This window comes from Terrapene carolina, unplaced genomic scaffold (genome assembly GCF_002925995.2).
Source record: "Terrapene carolina triunguis isolate 2854851 unplaced genomic scaffold, T_m_triunguis-2.0 Scaffold136, whole genome shotgun sequence".
NCBI lineage: Eukaryota > Metazoa > Chordata > Testudines > Emydidae > Terrapene > Terrapene triunguis.
The window spans coordinates 6,778,884-6,803,444 of record NW_020664487.1 but is presented as its reverse complement, the minus strand read 5'-3'; the positions used below and the strand labels follow the sequence as shown (position 1 = coordinate 6,803,444).

Here is a 24,561-nt window from a genome sequence, read left to right as displayed (position 1 = left end):
TGCCTATTTGTCTTTCTAACAGACTAGAGGGGTAGGCAACAGGTCAGTGCTAGACTCAGTGGGAGAGAGCTGCCTCCTCACTTTATTTTCCCCCTTCTTGAGTCTCTGCTTTGTTCATTTAGGGAGCAGCAGTAAAGGTAACATCAGAGCGTGAGGGAGGTGGTGGATGGACCAGCTTCTTTTTAAACAAATTTGCCATGTTCTCCTCTGTTCCTTCCAGGAGCTCTGTTGATCCTTGTGTTACATTGGGGTCAAAGGGTATGTCCCCTGTTTATTACACCAGATTTAACACTGAAATTGACAAATACCTATGTGGATTAGAAAAGGTCCTCCCTGGTCACCCTGTACAGGTTTAGAAGTGTGAATGTTTTGTGCATATTCAGAGTAAAATGCTCCCTCTCCTGAAAGGTCAGCTTTTTTGCATCTCTTGTCCAGCAAGTTTTCTATTCTGCTTATCCAGTATCATTTACATGGATGAAATATTTGTCCATTCATAGATGAGTCTTCAGACTAACAGTATAGTATCTCCGCTTACAGGGTGTTTATACTGAGGAGACAAGTCCCTGACCTGAAGTTTTAAACTACTGTCTGTTTGCTTTCATTGTACTGTATTGTACCTGAACTCCATTAGCAACACTCTGTACCAATGGCGTTCAGTTTTTCACAAATGAAGAGCCACTTGGGTCAGTGAATGGAGCTGTGGTGAAATTAGCATTGTTAGAAATTTATGGTGAAACTTGTAAAATGGTATTTATTACTCTAGGTGCCTGTGACATACTTAAGAGCTGCCAATTCTGCAAGAACTTAGATATGTGAATAGTCCCGTTGACTTCAATGGTACTTATTAAGCATCTGTTGCCTTAGGGCCTGATCATGCGGGTTAATCCACCAGTAACTCCCCAGAAAACTCTTGCCCCACAACCATACAGTCCCATCAAGCTGCTCCCTGCAACACCTCCGGAAGGTTGAGTAAACAGATACACTTTGCAGTGTGCCATGAAAGTCAGCCAATCTAGGCTATGTTGGATGAAGTGGGGAGTAGTAAGCTTTAAAATTAAGGAATCTTTTAGAGAGAGGGCTGGCTATCCAAAATGGAGGTAGATCCAGTTTGCGTGCTTCCATTGATTTCATCTATGGGAGATTTACCTCCCTCCCATACTGTCTGGATTGAGATTCAATTAATCTGTTACAATGAACACCTTTGATATTTGACGGTTGTAAAACATCTGCATTTTTTTATAGTACTTTGAGGAGAATATCACTCTGTTTCCCACCCGGTTAACGTAAGGAGGAACACTTCATTTCTGCTTTCAAGGGATCCTAGCATCTCCTTTTCCATTCCACACTGCATTATGGAGTATGCATCTGTTGTAACCGGCTTGGAACCTGGTACTGAGTGAAGTGCACATCAAAAGCCTGGTGCAGGTGGTCCATGCACAGCTACATGTGTCTAGAGAGCCAGAGTAGAGCATTGCTGTTCTACATCAAAGCTGGACTGTGGTGTTTAATGGCTGTATTGCACTAGCTGTCCTTAAGAGTACTTCATTTGTTGGAGCTCTGGTGATGAAATTGTGCGTACGAAGAACAATGCTTTAGTAGTCTTTGTATGTCACAAAATATTGGTGTGCCCAGCGTTTTCTTCATAGAAACAAATGACAAGATTTTCCTGTAGTAACCATCTTCTCCAAAGCATACAGGCTTATCTGTCTATTATGTCTGTGGTAAGACAGGCCATATTTTTTACTTTTAGTTGCACTTTTCTGAACCTCTTTCATAATTTGTGCCTCTACGTTTCAGTAACACCATCAATGGATACAGTCCTTCAGATGAGGCATCACCAGGGTTCAGTACATTTGTGATGTCTATCCAGATACATATGGTCTTTGAATCTTTAGTCCTACCATGAATGACTCTACATAGGTCACATTGGGCTAATCACCTGTTTTATAGATCACTGCCCTGAGGTGTTTAAATCTTTCTGAGATTTATGTCACTAAAGAGACTTACAATTTTTGGTCTTGTTTGCAAACTTTACTTCTCTACACAAGCACAACAGCCCAGTGCTGATCTCTGAGGTACCTTACTGATGGCTTATCTCAGACATGACATCCTTCACAATTTTGTTTATACACATTTAGTGGAATAACCTGAAAGAAGGATCAAATATTTTAAAGGCAACTTTGATTTATATGAAATTTGCTTATCAAGTGACATCCAGATCTATTAACTTTTTGGCTGCGCAGCCCTTAATGATTATAGCAATTTGCCATTTTTTATCAAACATAGCACTGCTACCTTTATAGTTCCACCTGGAACTAATTTAAGTGAAAGAATTAGATTTAATCAGTTATAAAAAAAATTTCTTATATGTAATAAAGATAATGCCTAGTGCTGCGTAACTTCATTTAGCATGCTAGTTGTGTATCCGTTTACAGCATGAGTCATAATCATGGAGTTATGGCCAGAAGGGACCGCTAGATCATTTAGCCTGCTATCACAGGCCATCTGCACCAGTCACTAAACCCAACACCTGAAAAGAGACCAAAGCATTACAGCCCGCTGGAGACTAGACTACTATCTGCACCAGGCAGAGAACAGGAGGGACTGAGGTGTTCCAGTGCTTGAGGCAGCCCCTGCAATGTCAGGGAAATGAATGAGTTCTACCCAGATAATCCCGGCAAGGGACCTGCACCCACACACTGCAGAGGAAGGCGAAAATCCCCCATGGTCAACTGGGAGAAAATTCCTTCCTGACACCACATATGGTGATCAGTAGACCCTGGGCATGTGAACAAGAACTAGCTAGCCAAGCACCTGTGACAAAGAATGCTCAGTGTGAGCTGCCTCCGCCTGCAGGTACCTCCCTCGCAGCTCCCATTGGTTGTGGTCCCTGGCCAATGGGAGCTGCAGAGCCAGCACTCGAGGTGGAGGCAGTGCATGGAGCCACTGTGGTGGTTCCTCTGCCTAGGAGCATTGACTGCGGCCAATGGGAGCTGCAGGGGCGGCGCCTGTGAGCAGAGGCAGCTCACAGAACTGCTTGGCCATACCTCCACATAGGAGCAGCAGGGACATGCCGCTGCTTGCAGGGAGCCACCCAAGATGAGTGCTGCCTGGATCCGGCATCCTGATACCCCTCCCATGCCCCAAACCCCTCCCCTGAGACCCCTCCCACACCCAAACTCAAACTGCCTCCCAGAGCGTGCATCCCGCACATTTCCCGAAATGCCGGTTTATAGAGCTTTCTGGTTGGTAAAGTACCGGATAACTAGGGCCCTACCAAATTCATGGCCATAAAAAACATGCAATGGACCATAAAATCTGGTGTCCCACCATGAAATCTGGTCTTTTGAGTGCTTTTACCCTATACTATACAGATTGCACGGATGAGACCAGCATTTTTCAAATTGGGGGTCCTGACCCAAAAGGGAGTTACAGGGGGGTTGCCTTATTGTCACCCTTCTGCGCTGCCTTGAAAGCTGGGTGGCTGAAGAGCAATGGCTGGTTGCCAGGCCCCCAGCTCTGAAGGTGGCGCCCTGCCAGCAGCAGCGCAGAAGTAAGGGTGGCAATACCATACCATCCTTACTTCTGCGCTGCTGCTGGTGGAGGCGCTGCCTTCAGAGCTGGGCTCCTGGCCAGCAGCCACCACTCTCCAGCTGCCCAGCTCTGAAGGCAGCGCCACCAGCAGCAGCAGCACAGAAGTAAGGGTAGCAGTACAACAACCTCGCAACCTACCCACAACTGCTTTTTGGGTCAGGACCCCTACAATTACACCAGTGTGAAATTTCAGATTTAAATAGCTGAAATCATGAAATTTTCAATTTTTAAAATCCTATGACCATGACATTGACCAAAATGGACTGTGAATTTGGTAGGGCCCTATGGATAACCCAAGTTTTACTGTGATGACATGATATAAATCAATGTTACACTCATCTCTTCAGCTCTTTTCCCCATTTCAAAGGGAGTAGCGGAAATAGTGTGTTCAGAGAATGGTCACAGTAGTGCTAACAAGCATAGACAAACTCTTATATGAAGAAACTGAGAAGAGTGGGATTGCTTGCTTTAAAAAGGGGACATAAGGGAAGAAAAAATACACCTCTAGCCTGATATAACACGAATTCGGATATAAGGTGGTAAAGCAGTGCTCCCGTGGGGCAGGGCTGCGCACTCCAGTGGATCAAAGCAAGTTCAATATAATACCTTTAACGCAGTAAGATTTTTTGGCGCCCGAGGACAGTGTTATGTCGAAGTAGAGGTGTATATGGTGAAAGTAGAACATTAAGTTCTAATTCATCCTTTGTTGTAATAGAAGAATAAGGAGATGCTTCAGTGAGATTGAAAAGGAGCAAATTGAAAATGATAAAGGGAAACACTTCTCTCACAATGCATTACTTGTACTTAGTGCTACAGTATATAATTGAGGTTGAGTGCAGCAGGATTCAAGTAAGACTGGACTTCCTTATGGTTAATATGAGTATTCAGAGTATAGTAAAGATCTACCTTCTGCAGGGTTTCTTGAATCTTCCCCCTCAAAGAGCTGGTGCTTTCCACTGTAAGCCATGGGATTTTAGGCTACATGATTCACTAGTCTGATCCAGTATTGCATTATGTTCCTGTGGGCAAACCTAATACTGCTTTATTTTGTACTTAAGGTATTTCTCTTGTGTTTGTCTATGGCATATGAAAGCCTTTGCTTTACCTGAGAACATAGGGCTGGTTCTTATAAATCCTGTACAAACTTTAGATTGAGTGGTTTCCATTGACTGTACTTGTCCTACAGTAACTTTAAAAAAAAAAAAACACACGATGATGAAAACACACTTGGTGTCCCCTCCTTTAGCATGAAAGGAGCTCCTTGCATTTCTAAAGTTAATGTCTGTGGAGGATTTTTACTTCTGTGTCGTGTTATCATTGTGAGTCAAGCCGGGGAGCTCCCAAATCCATTAGACACCCCTCCCACATACATACCCCCTCAGGAATGTGTAGGCCTACTTGAGGGCCCTGCCTTACTGAGCACTGAGGCCCCAGAATGTTCCAGGCCGTTCCTTTTTATATGTGGTTATCAAGAGCTCCTTATTGGCGCTTCCAGCAGTTCCAACTGATGCAGTTTATTGCTGCATGTCCTGTTTGGAATCTCTTACGTTTTCTGTGAGAATTGAGCATACTATTCTGTCTTTTTGGCATTATCTCAGTTTTAACTGATTTAGGTATTTTAGGTTCAGCCCTGTACCAGCTGTTTATCTTAGAGCTTTGCTTTTTTTAAGCTACTGCCTCAAGTATGACTTTTTTTAATAGCTAGCAGTCCTTGGCATTGACACTTGGCTTGGAATTCTGTGTTTGATTCTTGTTTGATGCTTCACTGAGCTAAACCGCCTGAGACTTCAATGGCTGACAAATATTTTGTTTCACTTTTGTAGGTTCCCTGTTGTTGCTGAGCCTGGGATATTGATGACAGCTGTTCAGCTGCACTTCTGACTTAGCTTTGAGCCTCTGTCTGGGCAAAATCAATTTATCAGGTTGGCTCTCTTCTGATTGGACTTCTCACAGTGCTTCAGTAGATGGCAGTTCATTTGCAGTTAGCTCAGGACTTGAAAATTAGTGCTATGGCACATGGAGTACGGCACTTTCCAAAGCAGAAAGGGTCATGTGCTTGTACTCCGTTCTAGTCAGTGCCTCATTGTAAGACAAGCACACTGATGTGAGGAAGGCAGCTAGCATCTAACAAGACTGGTGATATCAGCATATCCTACCGTTGCATCCATGAGAGTGTAGATGTGAGGCTCCAGAGCCTTGTGGAAGTGTAATGGTGTCTTGTGCCATGGCGCTTTCTGAGACGCTTCACACTAATTGTCATTGGAAAGCAGGCACTGGGTCATCTAGAAGCTGAGTTCAGGTGTGTTTCAGGAAGAGGTTTTATGCCAATGTCTGAGTTTCAGAGGCTCTCCTGGAAACTCATGTGCCTTCTGAGAGTTAGATGGTGCCATCTGGATAAAATGGAGGCTATGCTGCTCTTAGTCTGGATTTACAAACCTGCCACCCTGTGACATGGTATTCTGAGAGGGTGGCATGGGGGTGCTGTTGACCTGGTGGGCTGGCGCAACTGACCAAGGCCATTCTATATTGTTGAGGAGTATGACAGTGTGAGGCACTTCTTGGAGCACCCAGCTCTCATCTGTGCTTTTGGGCTGAGAGAATGCAGAGCTCAGATGACAGGGGACCTCACCCTAGACAATACCCTCCATTCTGGTGCACTAAGGGAATGGCAGAGCAAAGAGACGGCTGTTTCCTTTGCTTCCCTGACATGCCATGGTCACTGCAGGGGTTGTGTCTGTGCAGTGGCTTCTTCCTCTGTGGAGATGTGCCAGTGGGATTACAGAACCTGGGAGCCAGCTCCCTCCCTTCTGCTACATGCCAGGAATTGTAGCTTGCTCATCCCCCTGGTGTGCCAGGATAGCATTGGAGTGGAGTGATGTGGTGGGCATGGCAGCAGGGTTCTGAGACATACAGGGGTTTTTGTCCCCTGTGCTGATCTATCAAGGTGACAATGAAGCTGAGGGCTTGTGTACGAATAGTTTCATTTGCTACATTGATGTGATGAGAGAACTTTCCCTCTCCCGTTGAGATGTCTGGGATTGGGCAGTGTTGGGCTGGAATGCATTGCAGTGCCAGCTTCCTTCCCGCTAGCATGCCAGCACAAGGAGTATAATGTTGCTTTCTCCATCCACCTTTTTCCTGAGTGCTAATTCTCTGATAGACTGTCAGTGACTTGCTGAGAGGCAATGGTATTGATGCATTGCTACAAGCTTGACTCAGAGACATTAGCATTAGTTGGGCATTGGAGACTCTGTGGGGCAGGACAGGCTTTACAAGTGACTGAAGTATCCAGCAGGTTTCCGTTGTTTTAGTTTTGTTGTACATCTGTTGGTCTCCAGACCTGTTGCCATGCGCCAAGTCATGCCGTCTGTTTCGCCTTCTAAGAGTCACATGCCTTTGCATTTCTCAGTGTTCGCTCCTCCTGCAGCCCTTGCATTTCTCACACCTCCAATTTCTTTGGGTAGCAAGCTAAAGTGTCTTTTAGGAATTGTTGGAGTTCTGGTTTCACAACCACTTTCTTATGAAGGTACCACTTCAGTGTGTTTAATGCTCGGTCTTCTGGGGAGATAGGGACATGGAGGGTCATGTGATAAGAAAAGATTGAATTGAATCGGTTGTTCTATTACTGGGCATGACTTTTAAGACTGAAATTGATGTCTTAGTCAGCTGGCATATATGCCCAATAGTCAGCATAGTGGTGTTTGCTTCCCAAATACACCTCTACCCCGATATAACGCTGTCCTCGGGAGCCAAAAAATCTTACTGCGTTATATCGAACTTGCTTTGATCCACCGGAGTGCGCAGCCCCGCCCCCCCGGAGCGCTGCTTCACCGCATTATATCCGAATTCGCGTTATATCGGGGTAGAGGTGTATGTTGGATTGTGACTAGTGGAAGTTAACGTTCCTGTTGGCTGATTCACTGCTTGCTGCAATGTGCATATTTGCTCATTAGGGACACCTATGTAGGAGGGATGTGGAGACCAAAGTGGTGTCAATACTGATACAATAGTGGTGGCTTGTGTTTAGTAACCTCCACATGAGAATTTCATTGGCCCCTTCAGATTTTGGTGGAGACAAATGCCCTCTATATCTGAGAACAGATAACCTCAAGACTTCTTTGGTCCAGTGACAATTCAGGGACAATGCTCGCAACAGATTTTCCAAAGTTGATTCTAGTAGGATAACCATATAGCCTGTTAAGGGAGTTCATGTAGGAAAAACACAGGAAATGTTTTGTCCAGAGCAGAAACTATGCATATTTAGTTTCTGGGAATTGGGACAGTCACGTGCACTTCAAGGGCTTTCAGAGTTCTGGTAGACCAGGGAATAGTCTGCTAGTGTTTTTGCTAGTGTTCAAGACGCTTTCAATCATGGTCTTAGGCACCGTTGCCACATATACTTGTATAATTCTTCTCCTTAGATTGACTATCTGTGGAGGAATTCTGCTGTATTCCTCTTTCCTTCAGAGCCTGCTTCTGAAGCAGAGAAATTTGAAATTCTCCCACTCCCCAAGTTTTGGGATCTTACAGGATGTTTCTTACTTGATTGGGCCAAATGTACCTGAGTTTGAGTTCCTACTCTTGAGAGGAACTGGGCTGGAAAATTCAGAGCCATCTGAGGTTAGAGCATGGTCATTAAAGCAAAGCTGCTGAATCTCCAGACAGGTACCTTGAAACATCAGATAATTCTGATAGCTAAGGAATTTCTCCCATGACTTGTGTTGAAGGATAATTCCGTTTGGAAAAGCAGACTTACAAGGTAGATAAGTTTACTGTATTAAAGGTGGTGAGCCCCTCTTAGTAAGTTTTTCTGCTTGAGTGCAAGTACTGCTGTTGAAAGATAAAAAGACCAAAGGACATAAGTAACTAACATAATCTTTCATTTGAAACTTTGTTTTAATGACTTTAATCAACCTCTTGCTAATAAAGGGTAAAAATTGTAATCGCCAGTATTTTGGATAATTTTGTTGTATTTATTTAAATGAATTTAACAAGCATAGCTTGCCTCTTGTCTGTCTCCTCTGAAACTATTGTGCTTGCTAATTACTTTGAGATCTTGAAAATTAGATCAATTTGTCAAGATAATGAATGATTGAACTACAGAAGTCTTGAGTTACTCAAGTATTTTCAAGTCTGAGACTACATGTTGGTGTCGTAGTTTCTTACCAAATAGTGATTCCTGTTTTACGTAGGATTTCATAAAAATCCATGTGAGGGGATGAATGGATAGATATATTAAATTGCAGGGTTGCTTTTAAAGTAATTTATTAATTTTTCTCTAATTACAGCATTTGACACTCTGTACCAAAGAAATGGTGATGGAGAAGCCAAGTCCCCTGCTTGTAGGGCGGGAGTTTGTGAGGCAGTACTACACTTTGCTAAATAAAGCTCCTGACTTCTTGCACAGGTAATCTTTTTATATGTAAATTAATTTATGTATTCTTGAATATAAGAAGCAGATTGTATTTTTGGATGAATGTAAAATAAATTTATTTTACAATCTAAATTTAAGAACTCTTGGGGTTGGGTGGGGGAGTTGAAAATTATTCCCCATATCATTTGAAAGGTAGGTAATTGCATCTATACTGAAAGCTATTTTATAAAACTTGTGTGTTTTATTTGAGTGTGTCATTCTATATAGCTATTCAGGCAGATATATATACTGTATGTTCATTTGGGTATTTTTTACATATGCACCAATGCGGATGGAGCAATTATCCTTGTAAAGTAGAATTCTAGATGAATTTCTTAAAACTGTAGTAAGGTGATGTAGTAAGACAACCCCTGAACTCCTAGGCAAAAATCAAGCTTCCAGTGTCCAGGTAGTGTAGGGGTTCATCTCGCTAATGTTAGCTGGACACAACTAGAAAATCCTATTGCTGTCTGAGGCTTTCGTACCCGCTAAGGCCTCCATAACTGAAAGATTACAATAAATATTTTTTTGCTAAATTTATTTTGTACATTTCATGGCATGGTGCAGTCAGTTTCATTGTTTTCCCCTGTATAGTTAGTTTTCTGAGTTTATGTAGCATTATTCACATGGCAACAAGGTAGAGAAAGGTTTAAAAAAAAAAAAGTCTGTAAAACAACAACAAAATGACTCAATCAGATATAGTACCTACCAAGAGAGCTAAAAGTTATAGTTAACTAAGCTTTATGTTGACTGAGAAACTCCCATGAGAAGTACAGTAAAAGCGGTTTTATCCGGCATGTTGGGGGAATGGGAGGTGCCGGTTAACTAAGAGGGAGAGAGTTTGGGTGCGGGGTTGGGCCACTGGAGGGGCTGTGGAGCGTGGGCTCTGGGAGGGAGTTTGGGTGCAGGGGGGCCTCGGGGAATGTGTTTGGGGCACAGGAGGGGGTGCTGGATCTAGGGGCCACTCATCTCTGGCGGCTCCCCACAAGTGACGACCTGTCCTGGGCTCTGCCTGCTCCTAGGCGGAGGTGCGGCTGGTGGCTGTACCTGCTGCCTCTGCCTGCAGGTGCCACCTCTGCAGCTCCCACTGGCTGCGGTTTCCAGCCAATGGGGGGGGTGTGTGCGGTGGCAGCATGCAGAGCCGCCTGCTGCGCCTCTGCCTAGGAGCAGCTGGAGTCTGGAACAGGTCGTGGCTTGCAGGGCATCCCATCCTGCACCCAAACTCCCTCCCAGAGCCCGTGCTCCACAGCCCCTCCCGTGGCCCAACCCCGCACCCAAACTCCCTCCCTCTTAGTTAACTGGCATCTCCCATTCTCCCAACATGCCGGATAAAACCGCTTTTACACCCCCTACCTTGCCCCAATCCCGTGCCGGCCCCGCACCAACCAGACTATAAACCGGCATTTTCAATTAAGATCAGAAATGCCGGTTTATAGAGCTCTGCAGTTGGAGAAGTGTCGATTAGAACACTTTTACTGTATTTGTCTGAATCCTTACTAGAGATGAGATAAATGTTGCTAGTCAGGGTTTGTTTCTAATATACTAGTGAAGGTTAATGGATCAATCCTACCCATCTGCATCCTCCTTTTACAGTTCCCATCATTGTTCAGTTAACTTCATTGTACACTTTTAAATTTGATTAAGTGTTTCTTGCCTTCAGAAACTGTTTCAGTAGTTGTATGGTGAGGAGTATATTTCCGAACATAAGAGTCCAACCCTCTCAGCATCATGTTTAAGGTTGAGTGAAACTTTCTCTTTAGAGATGTTGAGTGTTCTAAAATTCAAATGCCTGAAAATTTGCTGTCATTTGAGAGCTTGGGTAGAGTTGGTGGTGCATATCTGGGCTCATTTGGTCAAGAAATTCCCAAGTTACAATTCCCTCAAAATGACCATTTAAAATGTTGATCTTATGTAATGCTTTTTTGCCCAAAGCAGAGGGGGAAGCTATCTGCAATACCTACCTAAATTAAATCACTGAACTGCCCCTGAGCTCATCTGCTGTCCAGCTTCAAAATCTAAATGAGTTATTAGACTTAGTTTCTGTTCTGTGGTGTGTCCAAAGTTGCTCTGAACCATACGTACTTCCTATGTAACAGAAGTTGGAAGCAGCATTTCTGTGTAAAGGTAAAATTTTAAAGTGACCTAAACCTCAAAGTCAGGTCAACTTAAAAATGTGTCTGTCAGTTCAGGGGCAGGGATAGATGTTGTTGCAAATGCAGGTTCTGCCTGTGTCTCACTCCTCAGACTGGAGCTGAGATCCAGCAGGCTTCATGCATGGTACAGCAAATACTGCTGGGACCTGGTTGGGGAGTCAATAACTGACAAGCTCAGGGCATGGCACAGCTCCACAAATCTGATGCCGGGGGGAAGGAGGATACCCCGTGTAGATGAATTGGAGGAGCAGTTCGTGCCTGCAAGCCTCCTGAGGTGCAGCATTTTTACTGTGCACCTCTGGGAGTTTCTGGCATTCTGGAGCTCCTCTGTCCCTGTGGGGAAGGAGAGCCCTGAGCTCAATATAACATTAGAGCTGGGGAAGTTCTCCAGCATGTTCAGTAGGGAGCTTTCCCAAGCAGATGTTACTAGATTCTGAGGAACCTCTGAATGCAAAGAATAGAAATAGAGGCAATGCTATGTTCTCAGTCTGCAAAGAGTTTCGGTATCTCTGCCTCTGATAGTATAGTCAAGCTGCAGCAAAGCCAAGAATGATCATGGTCTTGTTGGTTTTACTGATGTTGTTCAGAACCTTGCAGACCTCCTGTAACTGATATTTGGCTGTTTCCTGCTGGTCCTGCTTGAACGCTATGAGCAGAGGCAAGCACCGGTGCTGTTCTCTGGGGAGGAGCTGAAGGGAGGGTCCCACGCGTGGCAACCAGAAGGTTGAGGGGAATGGTGGAGTGGTAGACACCCCTCTTGCCTCCTGTAATAACAGCTAACAGTAGACCACTGGTTCCCAAACATTTAACTAACGCAATCCACTAACTGCATTGTGGTTTTATAATCCACAGTCACCCTCTGCCCAGACACTGCAAGCCTAATCCTGGCCCAGAGTGGCGTGCAGGCCCCAGAGGGGAGGGGAGGGGAGAGAGAGAGAGAGCCTGCAGTGGTGGCTCCTGTCCTGCCGGACTGGGCCCAACTCTCTGCTCCGGGCGTTACAACCTGGCACACGGTGTTGCAGCATCACTCAAATTTGACCAGGATGCCAGGTCACAATGCCCTGGGTGGGGAGCTGAGCCCAGCCACCACTGAGGGGTGAGTGCAGGGCAGGCATGCTTTCTGACCCTCCCCCCGAGGCCTCTGCTCAGCACCAGGCCCGGAGAAGTGTTTGCCTAGGGCCCTGTGACCCATCTAGAACCTTCCCGTGACCCACTGATGAGTCAGGACTCACCATTTGGGAAACACTGCAGTAGACAACTTGCAGTGTCCAAAGCGAATGTGTGGGAGGCTTGGGATGTTTGGCACCCACTAGATGGAAATGGACTCCCCAAGCAGCTTGCAGGACATCATCCTCTTAGAAGAAGGGGTTGAGATTCCTTTTACAGTGGGGTGCAACGGGGGGCTGGTTTCTTACCTGGTCACACACCACTCTTGATGCTTTTTTGTGAGGAGCAGCAGTGGTGTTCTGGCACTTGTATTTTAGGCTAGAAGTGCATAGCGGTACTTCTTTTTTAGGACTGACTTTTAGGTGTCCAATAAAATTTCCAAGCCCTGTGTGTGAATGGGAGTGAGTGAAGAGAGATTGGTATTCAGAAGTTGGGAGAAGGAAAAGGGAGGTGAAAGTCTAACAAGAGGGCAAGGGTAAGGGGGCAGAAGGAAAGAAAGAAGAGAGGAAATAAACTGAAGACAAGATGGGAAAAGACACACTATAATCTCTTGTAGGTAAGAAAGTGGAGTGAAACCAGAAAATGAAAAGTTACATCAAAAACAAGAGGTGTAGTAAGTTACATTTTTCAAGTTATTTCTTATAAATTTGATATGCACTATTACAGTTAAATACTGTGCACAGTTGTTCCTTTATGTTGCAGAAGACATGGTTTTTTTAGGGCAAGGGTGTGATGTCACATCTCCTTCTTCACTTTGGCTCTTAGGCCTAGTCCTTGGGCTAGTAGGTGGTGTCAGGTTTTAAAGTCTTGCAGAAAGCTACCTTCTCTAGAGATGTAACAATATAGCTGGAGCTCTGATCACATGCTGCTCTTTAAGCAAGATACTAGGCGGTCCTTCATTCAAACTCCAGTCAGTCCTTATTCTTATTGGTTGCTGCTTTAGCATTTGCGTAGAAGATTCAGTAGTTTTGATTTTTGGGCTTATAATCTGCAATTCAACACTTTTCTGGAGTTGGTGCCTGAGTCTTCAAGTTTTTGATCTAGCCCTTTCTCAGATTGACACTTGATTTGTTTTAATTCTGTTCCTGTTGTTCTCTTTTAGGTTCCTCTGCTCCTCTGATTCTCTCTAACTGCCCTATAAACTGAGCTGATTGCTGAGACTGTTTGCATGTTGGTGAAAAGTCTGGTGCTTTAGGGGGAGATCAGTGGTGGGTAATTGTCAACTCTAGTCACAGAAACTCAATGTATGCTGCTTCTGTGAAAAGCAGCTCTCCAGGTTATCCTGTATGCCAGTACGTGTTGACAGGCTGCAGGAGCTGTTGACACTGAGGATTCTGTATCAAGGAAGGGCCCTTAACAAACCAGAGTGTAAAGCATAATTAGTTATAAGCCTCCTTGTATATATTTTTTAATGACCTTCTGGTACTGCCAACGCATCAGGCTTGATGAACTCCTGGGAATGCTCCAGGATTTTCAGCAGCTAGAGTTCCTTACAACAGGTGGTATTCTGAGTACAGCTTCCACCTTTGAGCACTTGGTGAAAATGCTGGACTGTCTCCCCTCAGCTGTTGCTCTGAACTGGCACAGTTCTGCAGGGCAACAGAACCACTTTAAGATATTGTGGAGATCTCTAACCACAAGCTAACCCAGTTTTCTTAGCTTGGGACACTTGGATGTGGCCTCTTGTGGAGGACACTAGTGTCTGTCAGAGTTCCTCTTGAAGCATAGGCACCAACTTTCTCCGGTGCCAGTGAGTGCCCGGACCCCCCCACCCCTTTCCTTGCCCCGACTCCACCCTTTCCCTGCCCCTGGCCCCACCCCAACTCCACCCCTTCCCTGCGCCGGCCCTGCCCCCATTCCAACCCCATCCCCAAAGTCCCTGCCCTAACTCCGCCCCCTCCCTGCCCCTATTGGATCCCTTCCCCAAATCCCTGGCCCCGGCCCCGCCTCTTCCCCCAGCGCGGCATTCCTCCTCCCTCCCTGCCCCGCGAATCAGCTGTTTCGTGGTGCAAGCGCTGGGAGGGAGGGGGGAGAAGCAGGATGCGGCGGTAAGCTGGAGCAGTGGGGCTGGGCCATGGGAGCTGCTGGTGGGTGCTGAGCACCCACCAATTTTTTTCTGTGGGTGCTTCAGCCCCGGAGCACCCACAGAATCGGCGCCTATGTCTTGAAGTATTTTTTCTGTGCTCCCTGTGCTGTTTGCCTGATCTATAGCTGAACTATTACATCTATAGAGGCTGTGGTTTTAAGGGCTTGACAGTGTTTGACATCCATCTGAAGGAATCGTAATAGTTCCACAGTGACTAGAGAGGAGTTTGACAATTAGCATTCACAATCTTTTTCCCCCAGTAAAAGCTTCAGGGCAGCCCCAGAGATCCTTATCAGTAGGCATCCTCAAAAACTCAGCCAGTAGTCCAGCTTCTTCAGGAACTAGGAGTGCTACTTCAGATAGCTTTGTTGGTTATGTGGTTTGAATGGGAGTTCCATCATAGATGAACCTCTATGGCTTTGCTGGTGCTATAGCTTCTGTGATCTGTTATGGATGGAAATTGTAGATTTGTGTACATGGGAGCTAAACATTTATTCCCCTGATGGAGCTTTAACTTAATAGTTCGAAGCCATATTTTGGTCGATAGCTCTGAATGATCAGCAGATCTGCCCCTTAGTGGGCTCCTTACTCAGCATGTTCAGGGACTGCAAGGCCAAGATCTGGGGGAATTTCATAGTTCCACATGAACAAGAAATGTACGTCTCCCATGACTTCACCTGGTGAGGAGGTTGAGCTACTTGCTAATGGAGGGTTATAATTTAGATCTGTTTGGGAAGTTTTGCATGATTTGCTCATCTCTGTAGCTACCCTTGGAATTGGGAGTTCGGCATGATGAGGTGCTCTAATCTGCTGTACAGGTGCTTGTGTGCCCATTGCACATCCTTTGTTCATCTTTAAGTACTTAAGAATTTTATTTTCTTAATTTCAAATTTAGAATAGCTCATTTCTCACTCCTGAAAACAATTGACTAGAGTGTTCTGAGGCTTCTAAAGTATGTAGTTCTAGAGCATATTTATTAAGGTACAGCCCTTGGACTGACCTGCAGCTGCTTCAGAAGGTCAAATCTTAAGCGTTAAAGAAATTTTTTTGTGTGATTCATCCTGGAGGCACTATTTTCAGGAGTGAAAATCCAGCATAATTATTTTCAGAAAAGCAGGTTGTTTTTCTTGAACCTTAGATATGCATGAATAGTGTCTTATCAGAGTATTTGGTGTATGCCAGTGTCCCTGAAAATACTCTAATAAAAAATACTTGATAAATCACACATACGTATAATAGAAGAATAACATAAAGTAGTAGTGGGGGAAAGTGCTAGCCTAGTGGAGCAGCAGTAGCAACTCATAGGTAAGATGTGTTTCTCTCAATACTTAATGCAAAGATTCAATCTGTTTTGCATGGCGAATAATACTGTCTCTTGTCCAAATCCATGTAAAATAATGTGATAGATTTACTAGAAAGTAGTCAAGAAAATTCTGTCTTCAGTTAGTTTGCAACATTAAAAATGCTCCTTTAGAGCGGACACTTCTGAGTCTCATCTTTCTGATCCCTCTAGGTTAAAGTCTGAAGTCTGTAGGAAAGCAGAAATTTGCACAGAGTGTGGGTTAGGGTGTCTCTGGGGAGCATATTTCTTAATTCTAATAACTTGTTAAAAGTGAAAACTAATGTGCAGCAGTAACTGCTGGGTGGATAAAATGTTCCAACCTTTGAAAGACTAATTGAAATTAACTTTGTAAATTCTGTCATGCACTAAACTGACCCAATCCAACTAGCAGCAGAAGAAAGTTAGTGTTTTGAAAAGTGGGTGGAGTGTATGTAACATTCAATTCCGTAACTTTCCATATGTAGATTACTGTTTTGTTTAAAAAATATATATATATATATACGGGGATTGAAATTCAGTTGCTTTATCCCTTTCAGTGGCTACATTGCTATCCAATGGTATTCCATTAATATATCTTATTACAAATACACCATTGTGAAATACTTACCACTGGAAAACACACGTTGGCTAATGTAGACTCAGTTTTTCACTTGTCTAGTTAGCAATGTAACTTCCAAAATTAATACTGTTAAAAGTATGCATTTGGAGTAAATCAGTGTTTACTAATTGCTGAAACTGAAAGATCATAAACCGGTGAAGTTTAAAATGATTATGATGATACACATCTGTACAAAATTGTAGAAGAAATATATATTGCATTTGATAAATTATGCGGTCATGGAATTAAAGACTACTGGAATGCATATGCAGAAGGGAATAGAATTAAGATTGTACAAACAACCTTAATTTGGAATTTGACTTGAGTGGTTTTTGTTTAATTTGTAGAAAAATTAAGCAGTTCTGTACAATTAGGACAAGTTAAACAGAACTAGAATGGAAACATTACATTAAGTCCTGTTACGGTTGTGCAGTACCTCATTAACTGAAACATTAACTTCTCCAGTTTTCTGTATTTCAGTGATCCAAATGAATATAAAATTAAAATTCCATCTTGGGATGGAAATAGTTCTTGTATTTCAGTTATAACTAGGGAAGAACAAGGTGATTGAACTAAAACTGGTCTAACATTTATCTCCCTTGAATGGATACTCAGATTTGATTTTTGGTCAGTTGACGTCTATTCCCCTGCCATGTTTTTCGGTTTGATCTCAGCCTACATCTTTTTGAGCTTCTTGGAATAGTGGCTCCTTTAAATCTTGTTATCAAGGGTTTCTGAATTTTGCAATGCATTTCTGGTCATTGGTGCTGGGGAAGCCAAAGGGCAAAATTGCAAACAAATGTTTCAATGTAGATTTAACTTGGCCAACCTGTTTGTATAGACTGAAGCAATGCAAGATTGGTTCGTCCTGCCCAGCAGCTTTGAAGGATAATACCTATCTATAGAATGTTGATAACATCTTTTATATCCTTACTAGATCCTTATCAGTGTAGCCTGAAATCTTAACTGGACCCTCTCTAACACAATCCGTGAGAAGCACTAACTTGGGCACATTTCAAGCTCAAATGACAATAGGACTTAACCACAATTATAAAAAAACCCACCAAACAAAGTATGGTCGGGCTCATTAGAAACACAGTAGTCATGGTAAATAAGATGGAGGATGTAGAAAGTAGGTCTTGTTCTTCCAATACTCAGGAGTTATAGAAGCAGCTGAATGCACAAATGGGAGCATTTCCACAGAAACTAATTTAAAAAACAAACCAAGAACATGCCTAACGCTACTACACTGGACTTAAACACATGGTGTCTTTGACTTTGGAATTGCTTTATTTTACTGTCAGAAGCCTAAACTTGAAGCTTCAATGTTTTTGCAGGTTTTATGGCAGGAATTCCTCTTATGTCCATGGTGGACTGGATGCCAGCGGGAAGCCCCAGGAAGCAGTGTATGGCCAAGCTGTATGTATCTAAATCAATTGCATAGTCTTAATTTTAAAACTAGTGACTGTGATACTAATGTCTTAACCAATCAGTTTTGTTTTTTCTTGTATTATATTTTTCTTGTCCAATAAGCAAGCTATTACGAATCAGTTACCATCTCGCTCATGTACTGTCTAATGGCATGAGCTTAAATCCATACTTGTCTGAATTGTTTTGGCTACCTGTTACTCTACTACTCCTCTATTTACTGTATGCATTTTGTGACGTGGCTGTTACCACTGTAAGTAAATGGGTGAGTTATCTTCATCTTTCACGCAGGTATGTTGATGTGGGAGGTTAAGGGTCCACAAAATTCCCTACCTGGAAAACTGGCTTGTTTCAGCTCACACCTTCCAGGAAGCTTTGGGAATGTATAGGCTGATATTCGGTGACCTTGACTGATGGGTAAAAGAGCTATCCGACACACTCCCAGACGGCCTTGCTCGGAGCTTTTATTCTATCAGACTTGGGATCTCTGAATCAGATTCCATTCCCGATCCCTCTAGTAGTGTCTGCTATAATCTGTTTTGTGGGAGGAGGGTTTGAAGTGCCTAATTTCTCCTGCCTCATCCAAGTAAGTAACCTCTCATTCGGTGGCTGGACAGATCCCACACCATGAAGGGGTTCCCTGTTCATCTCTGTTCATCAAGGATGCCAGCCTCCACACAGGAGTTTCTGATTCATCCATTCAGGGAGCGCTGTCCTCTTTCAGAGAGATCTCCACGTCAACATCTTGGCGCTCAGGCCATTGTCTGACTTGATCGGTATCCTCCCCGCCAGATACCGATCAAGTCAGACAAGGTGGCCTTGGTGGCCTTTTTAAATCAAGTTGGGACCCCAGAGCATTTATTCCAAAAGGAATCTCATATTTTCTTTCCTGGGCAGAGAGAGAGCTGAGTGCTTTCAAAGCCCTACAGCTGTGTAATCTCCCAAATAGACTGGTTCCACTGGAAACTCCTGTCTTGGGGAATGGTTCACCACTACCCTCTGCAGGAGCCCTTCAGCAAAGTACCGTCCTGATCCCCATCTCTCTTGATGGACTTCTTCATAGCAAGTAGCAGAGCCCCAGTTCCCAGATATTGCACCCGATGCCTGGCTACAGGGTACTTTCTCCGTATCATTGATGGGGGAGATAGTTTATGCTTACCCTCTTTTCCCCTGGTGTGGTAGGTTCGGCAGAAAGTTGTAAGGATTTTATGCTTTCAGACTTCCTTATTCCCAGGGTGGCAAAGATGTACTTGGTTTATAGACCGCCTCTGTTCTCCAATGATTTTGGCCAGTGATTACCAGGGAAAGTATATTCCAGGGATTCTTCTGCCCTTCCCTCCCCTCTCCCCCAAACTCCCTCCTTTCACAACTAGCAATCTCTGACCTGACCACCTCTGTTTCCACAAAGGATAATTTTCTGTGCTTGTAGGAGGGTGGCTTCTTTTGCTGCAGATTCTATCATCTCTGCAAAGAAAACCACAATTCCCTCCATACTGGCTTTTTCCAAGATAGATTTGAGGTGCTCTAGCTCTTTTGATGTCCAGGCGCCCATTCTTAGGCTTCCCCACTGTCTTCTACCAGGTCCTTAAAATAAGACACTGCTTTTTACTAGGGCTGTCAAACTATTAAAAAAAAATAATTGCGAGATTAAAAAAAGTTGCAATTAATCACACTATTAATAATAGAATACTATTTATTTAAACGTGGGGGGGGGGAGGGGAGTGCTGGTGTTGGGGGAGCGCTGCCTCTTTAAACAAAGCACTCAAGAGCCTGAACGCTTTTTCAGCCAGCAGCAGGTGCTGTCGGCAGCACTCACTCCTCAGCCAGCAGCAGGGCATCTCCCCCGTCTCCCAGCTCAGCAGTGACCGGGTACACAGGTTGAGGTAGGGAGACACCCCAACATCAGCCCTCCCTGCCCCCACTCTGTGCAGCAGACAGGAGGCAGGCTCCTGGTCTGGAGCATCTTGGCTAGGCGAGACTCCATGGTGGGGAGACGAGGCAGGGGCGGCAGTGGAGCAGGCAGTGTGAGAAGGGCACTTCTGCTGTGAGGGCATGCAGCAGTGTCCCCCGAGCATGGTGCCTCCTGGGTGTGATTAACGCTCGTTTAATTCACAACAAATTAACTTTTTGAATCACGTATTAACTGCAATTAATTTATCTAATTATTTTTTATTACAAATATTTGCACTGTGTATTATTTTTGATTACTTTTTTTTTTACAAAGTGAGCATTGTACACTTTGTACTTTGTGTAATTGAAATCAATGTATTTGAAAATGTAGAAGAACATCCAAAATATTTGTAATAAATTTAAGTTCGTATTCTGTTGTTTAACAGTGTGATTAAAACTGATTAGTCGCAACTAATTATTTTCATCTAGATAATTTGTTTTGCATTAATCTCTTGAGTTCACTACTTTTTACCCTTCGTCTAAACTGCACGCAGACAGTCCTGTCATGGAAAGCGGCTGCTGTTTAGCCTAGAAAGTTGGGACTTACACAGTGGCGTAATCTCTTCCTATTTCATGAAAAAATGTGTCCAAGTTTTCTTCCCAGATGGTCTGATTTTCCTTGCTAGCCAGGATATTTGACTCTAACATCTGTCCCAAGGCCAGAGTAGAGGTGGTGGCATTGCTTGGACAGTTGTTCAATACTTGAGATCTACTTATCCACAAGCGAAGGTCCTTGTGCTTTTTCAGAGAGCCTTGCAAAGGGGAGGAGTTGTCACAAGAACTCTTCCCTGCTGAATCAGGCCCTGCATCTGGCATTGCTCCTCTGCAGATCTCTCCTGCCCATAGAACCTTCATGATTCCTTGGAGCGGTGGCCACATGCTAGGCAAAGCACCACAAGGCCTCTGTGGACAAGCTCTGGTGGGTTGCTTTCTAGTGCTCAGATCGTACCTTCCTGAGGCCCTACTGGAAGGATTCGATTGCATCAGCTGATGCAGTCCTTGAAAGCGTCTTTCTGCAGCAGTTTTTAGCGCTGTTGCCTTGTGAAGGAGGCCGGTGTACTCCACAGTGCTCTAAACAGCCTTCCTTGCCCCTTCACCTCTCCTTTTCTTAGCCAGTCTTAGCTTCTCCCTAGTTTCTCCTTCCCTTCCTGGTCACTGCTAGTCAGATCCTTTCATCCATACAGGTGGTGGCTATGCATCGGTGAAGGGTGTAGTGGAGACAGGACTCTGGCATTTGTACCGTTGTCACACCTCGTAAGGCAGGTGATGTAGAAACACCAGAATCCTGTCTCCACTACATCCTTCACCATTTATATCACTGGTGGAGCAGCTACAGTGATGAACTACAACTCTTAAACTTGTCATTGTAAATGAGGACACGACTTGTGGACTGTCTAAACTATTTAGCTTTGTATTCATTAGTGCTCAAATTAACACCACTGCAGTTGCACCTGTTGCCTACAGGTACAGAATGTGCTCATGGGATCCTTCATACTTAATCATTTATCAGTGATTGTCTTAAAATGCTGTAGGGGGTACCTGTGAGTTTCAGGTGCGGTGGTGGTGATGGGGAGAATTTGTTCAACCAGTCAGTAACTGGGTATTTATATGTAACTTCATACTGCAACAAAGTGGCCGTGCACACCTCAATCTGCCTGATCTCCCGCTCTCCAGGTTTCACAGTTTCGGACAGTGCAGAAGTCTTTCTCCTCTGAATGGAATTATTGCATAGTTTGGTACATCATTGTTTCTGTTCCGCTTCGTGAAGCATTCATCAATTGCTACTGATGGCAGAGAGATTACTCTTGTGTTCTAGTCTGGCTGTTAAGAATTTCCAGAAGTAAGGTGTAGGCTTGCTGTCTCTGGGCCTCACCTTGCCAAGTGCCATGCATAGAGTAGCTTTTACTGACAATGTGTATCTGCTTTCATCGTCAGTAATACTTACAATGTAAAGTTTGGAGGATGGAAGGCAGTGCCAAACCCTCGGTTATCTTCCATACTACAGTGTGATTGAAATCCTTTAAGAATGGCCAAGCGGACTGGGAATAAGGAAAAGTGTAAATATTAAATGTCTTGACTCATTGGCCGTCATTGGAGATGGTTGATACTTAATGTTACAGGGTTCAAAATTGTTAGCAAAGAAGGCAGAGAGAGGATCAAGAGCTCAGTTAAGTTCACAGTTTCTGGTCCGTAAGGGAAGCTTGCTAAGGAGCAACTTTGCCCCAGGACAGCATTACTATCTCCATGGAATGCCCTTCATCACAGGCAGTGTCTGACTCTGCCACATTCGGCAATCATGCTGTACAGAATGACTGTTAGGGGAAGCTCTAAGGACAAGCACAACAGAGATGAGGTGCTGCCCTGGTGTTTCTAAAAATGCGTGCGTAGATGTCATCATTGAAAGGAAAATGAGATTGAGGGACTGAGAATCAACCCAGCTTTGTGAGATGGAAACAAAGGAATGGAAAAGAATAGGTCAAGCAAGCAAGCTATTGACATGCATGTATAATACTAAACCTGGATGCTACGAAAGCGCTATCAAAATTATATGTAGGCACATCGGTCCCATACTTCATAACTTTGGAAAGCATCCCCACAGCTGTATTAATGTTAGACCATATTAAGAGAAGGTAGCCTAATATTGCTAATAATTCGAAGTCAGACTGTTCTTTGCTATTGGATGTGTAATTGTGGAAGACTTCTTACATAGTTATAGTTAAAACATATAGTTCTGGGAGGGGAACTGGTGTTTTGCTGGATGTATTCAGCAGTGTGCCAGATCTCTGCAATCCAGACATGCACCATTATGCAGGACTTTGACATCACCCATGTTTGACTGACATCAGAACTATAAATACTAGGTACAAAATGTCTGTATATGTATCTGCTGGCCAAAGAGATAATGCAAGATGGATTCACGTGTTTCTGTACACTTCTGGAATGTCTTGTCAGGTTCTAGATTTTCCCATTGGCTTTGTGGCTATTCTGTTTTGGTTATTAAACGTTTAAGTAAAACTTGAGAAAATAAGCTTCTCCCCCCCCACTCCACCCCTTTGTTCCTGCCTTCCTGGGGGAACATGTCTGTTGACTTGACACTCCCAACTCTGAGTGCTGTTGTGAGCCCAGGCAGAGTGTGGTCACTTTCTTTTTTTGTCCAGTACTTTCACACTTCTGGGTAGGAGAACTATGTAATTACAAAGTAGATGTCATGTAGTACATTGGGCTCCTGGATAGAATGTATGGTATTCAGATACTTCTGTGATGGGACTTGTACAAATACCTTGGAAGAGTGATGGGGTGTCTTTTTTCTTCAAACAAATGAATCATTTGACTCACTGGTTGGCCTTGGAAAGTGAAAATCTTATCTACTGCCTTCAGCAACTTTGCTGGAAAATTAGGTAAAAATGAGCTTTACCAGAGCTTTTTCATTCACCGCTAACTCTGCTGGAGAACCTGAGTAATAGCTTTTTTTAAGCTGTAGCCTCTGTTTCAGCCAATAGCGTTTAGTAAGTTCCTTTATCTCCTTTTGAGTTGGAAGGGAGTGGTTAGCTCAGGGTCATATAATTAATATAACTAGTCTTATGAGCGCTGTTTAAATTCTAGTTGCACTTAGTTTTAAAGTTAGATCTTTATTTTTATTTCTAGGAGATTCATAAGAAGGTGATGTCCCTACAGTTCAGTGAATGTCACACTAAGATTCGTCATGTTGATGCACATGCGACCTTGAGTGATGGTGTAGTCGTGCAGGTCATGGGGGAACTATCTAACAACGGGCAACCAATGAGGAAGTTTATGCAAACTTTTGTTCTGGCTCCAGAAGTAAGTATGTACTGGAATGTGATTGCCTTGAACTTTATGAAGGCTGAGACGCTGGGGTTTTTCACCTTCCTCCGCAGCCTGGGGCAAAGTTCACTTGCAGTTTTAAACCAGTGTAAATGATGGATTCTCTGTAACTTGAAGTCTATCAGTCATATTTTGAGGACTTCAGTAATTCAGCCAGAGGTTAGGGGTCTATTACAGGAGTGGGTGGGTAGGTTCTGTGGCCTGTAATGTTCAGGAGGTCAGTAGATGATCATGATGGTCCCCTCTGACCTTAAAGTCTTTGAATCTGAGACAGAAACCTGGCCTGTAGGTAGGACCTGGCCCATTAGATTGTAAATAGTACTTCATAAGGCCTTGACTTCTATAGACTTAGCCCACAGACCATAATTAAATGTAATTTGTCCCTTTCGCAAAATGTTTGACACCCTTGACTTAATCTTATTCAACTCATTATGCTCCTGTCGTGTTTGGGTAATGCAAAGTCACTGGAGACAAACACAAATATTTGGTTTAAGCAACACAGGTCATGACTTACATGATCCTTATATAAAGGAATGCAGTACGGAAAGTCATCATTTCCTATTCCCGATGCTTGTATTCCTTTTTATTAGAAACCTTTATTAGATTCTTTGAACTCCGGTGCTGTGTAAAACTTACCTGTTTTGAGTAGCTCCTTTAACTTGTACATTTTTTTTTCTAAGTAGAAGCAAAAATAAATGCGTCCATTTTAAAATAGCAAAAGGTCAAATAGCTTTTTTAGAAAGAAGTCTCACAAATGAGTATCCATGAAATAAATGAATTTTTATATTCAGTCATTAAAAAGCATAAAGTTACTGTCAGTATAAACACTCAGGATTTATCTTCTTGAATTTTTTTGACTGATTCTTTGGTCACAGCTAAAGGATTTGATTATTTGTGTACTTAAAAAAAAAAAAAAAAAAAAGCCACATGCAAACCTGCAATAATGAGATGGGTAGACACCAAAGATTATTTTAAAAGTACTGAAAT

The 24,561-nt window shown here is 43.5% G+C and overlaps 1 protein-coding gene across 2 annotated transcripts in view; it reads left to right on the top strand.

The window, feature by feature from the left end:
- Positions 1-24,561, top strand: part of G3BP2 (G3BP stress granule assembly factor 2) — a 43,046-nt gene that overhangs the window by 1,567 nt on the left and 16,918 nt on the right. For both annotated transcript variants that reach the window (XM_024208695.3, XM_024208694.3), the window contains exons 2-4: positions 8,883-9,001; positions 17,691-17,772; positions 23,377-23,550. In XM_024208695.3, the coding sequence (XP_024064463.2) occupies positions 8,907-9,001; positions 17,691-17,772; positions 23,377-23,550 (351 nt within the window). In that variant the 5' untranslated portion in view covers positions 8,883-8,906. The remainder of the gene's footprint in view (positions 1-8,882; positions 9,002-17,690; positions 17,773-23,376; positions 23,551-24,561) is intronic.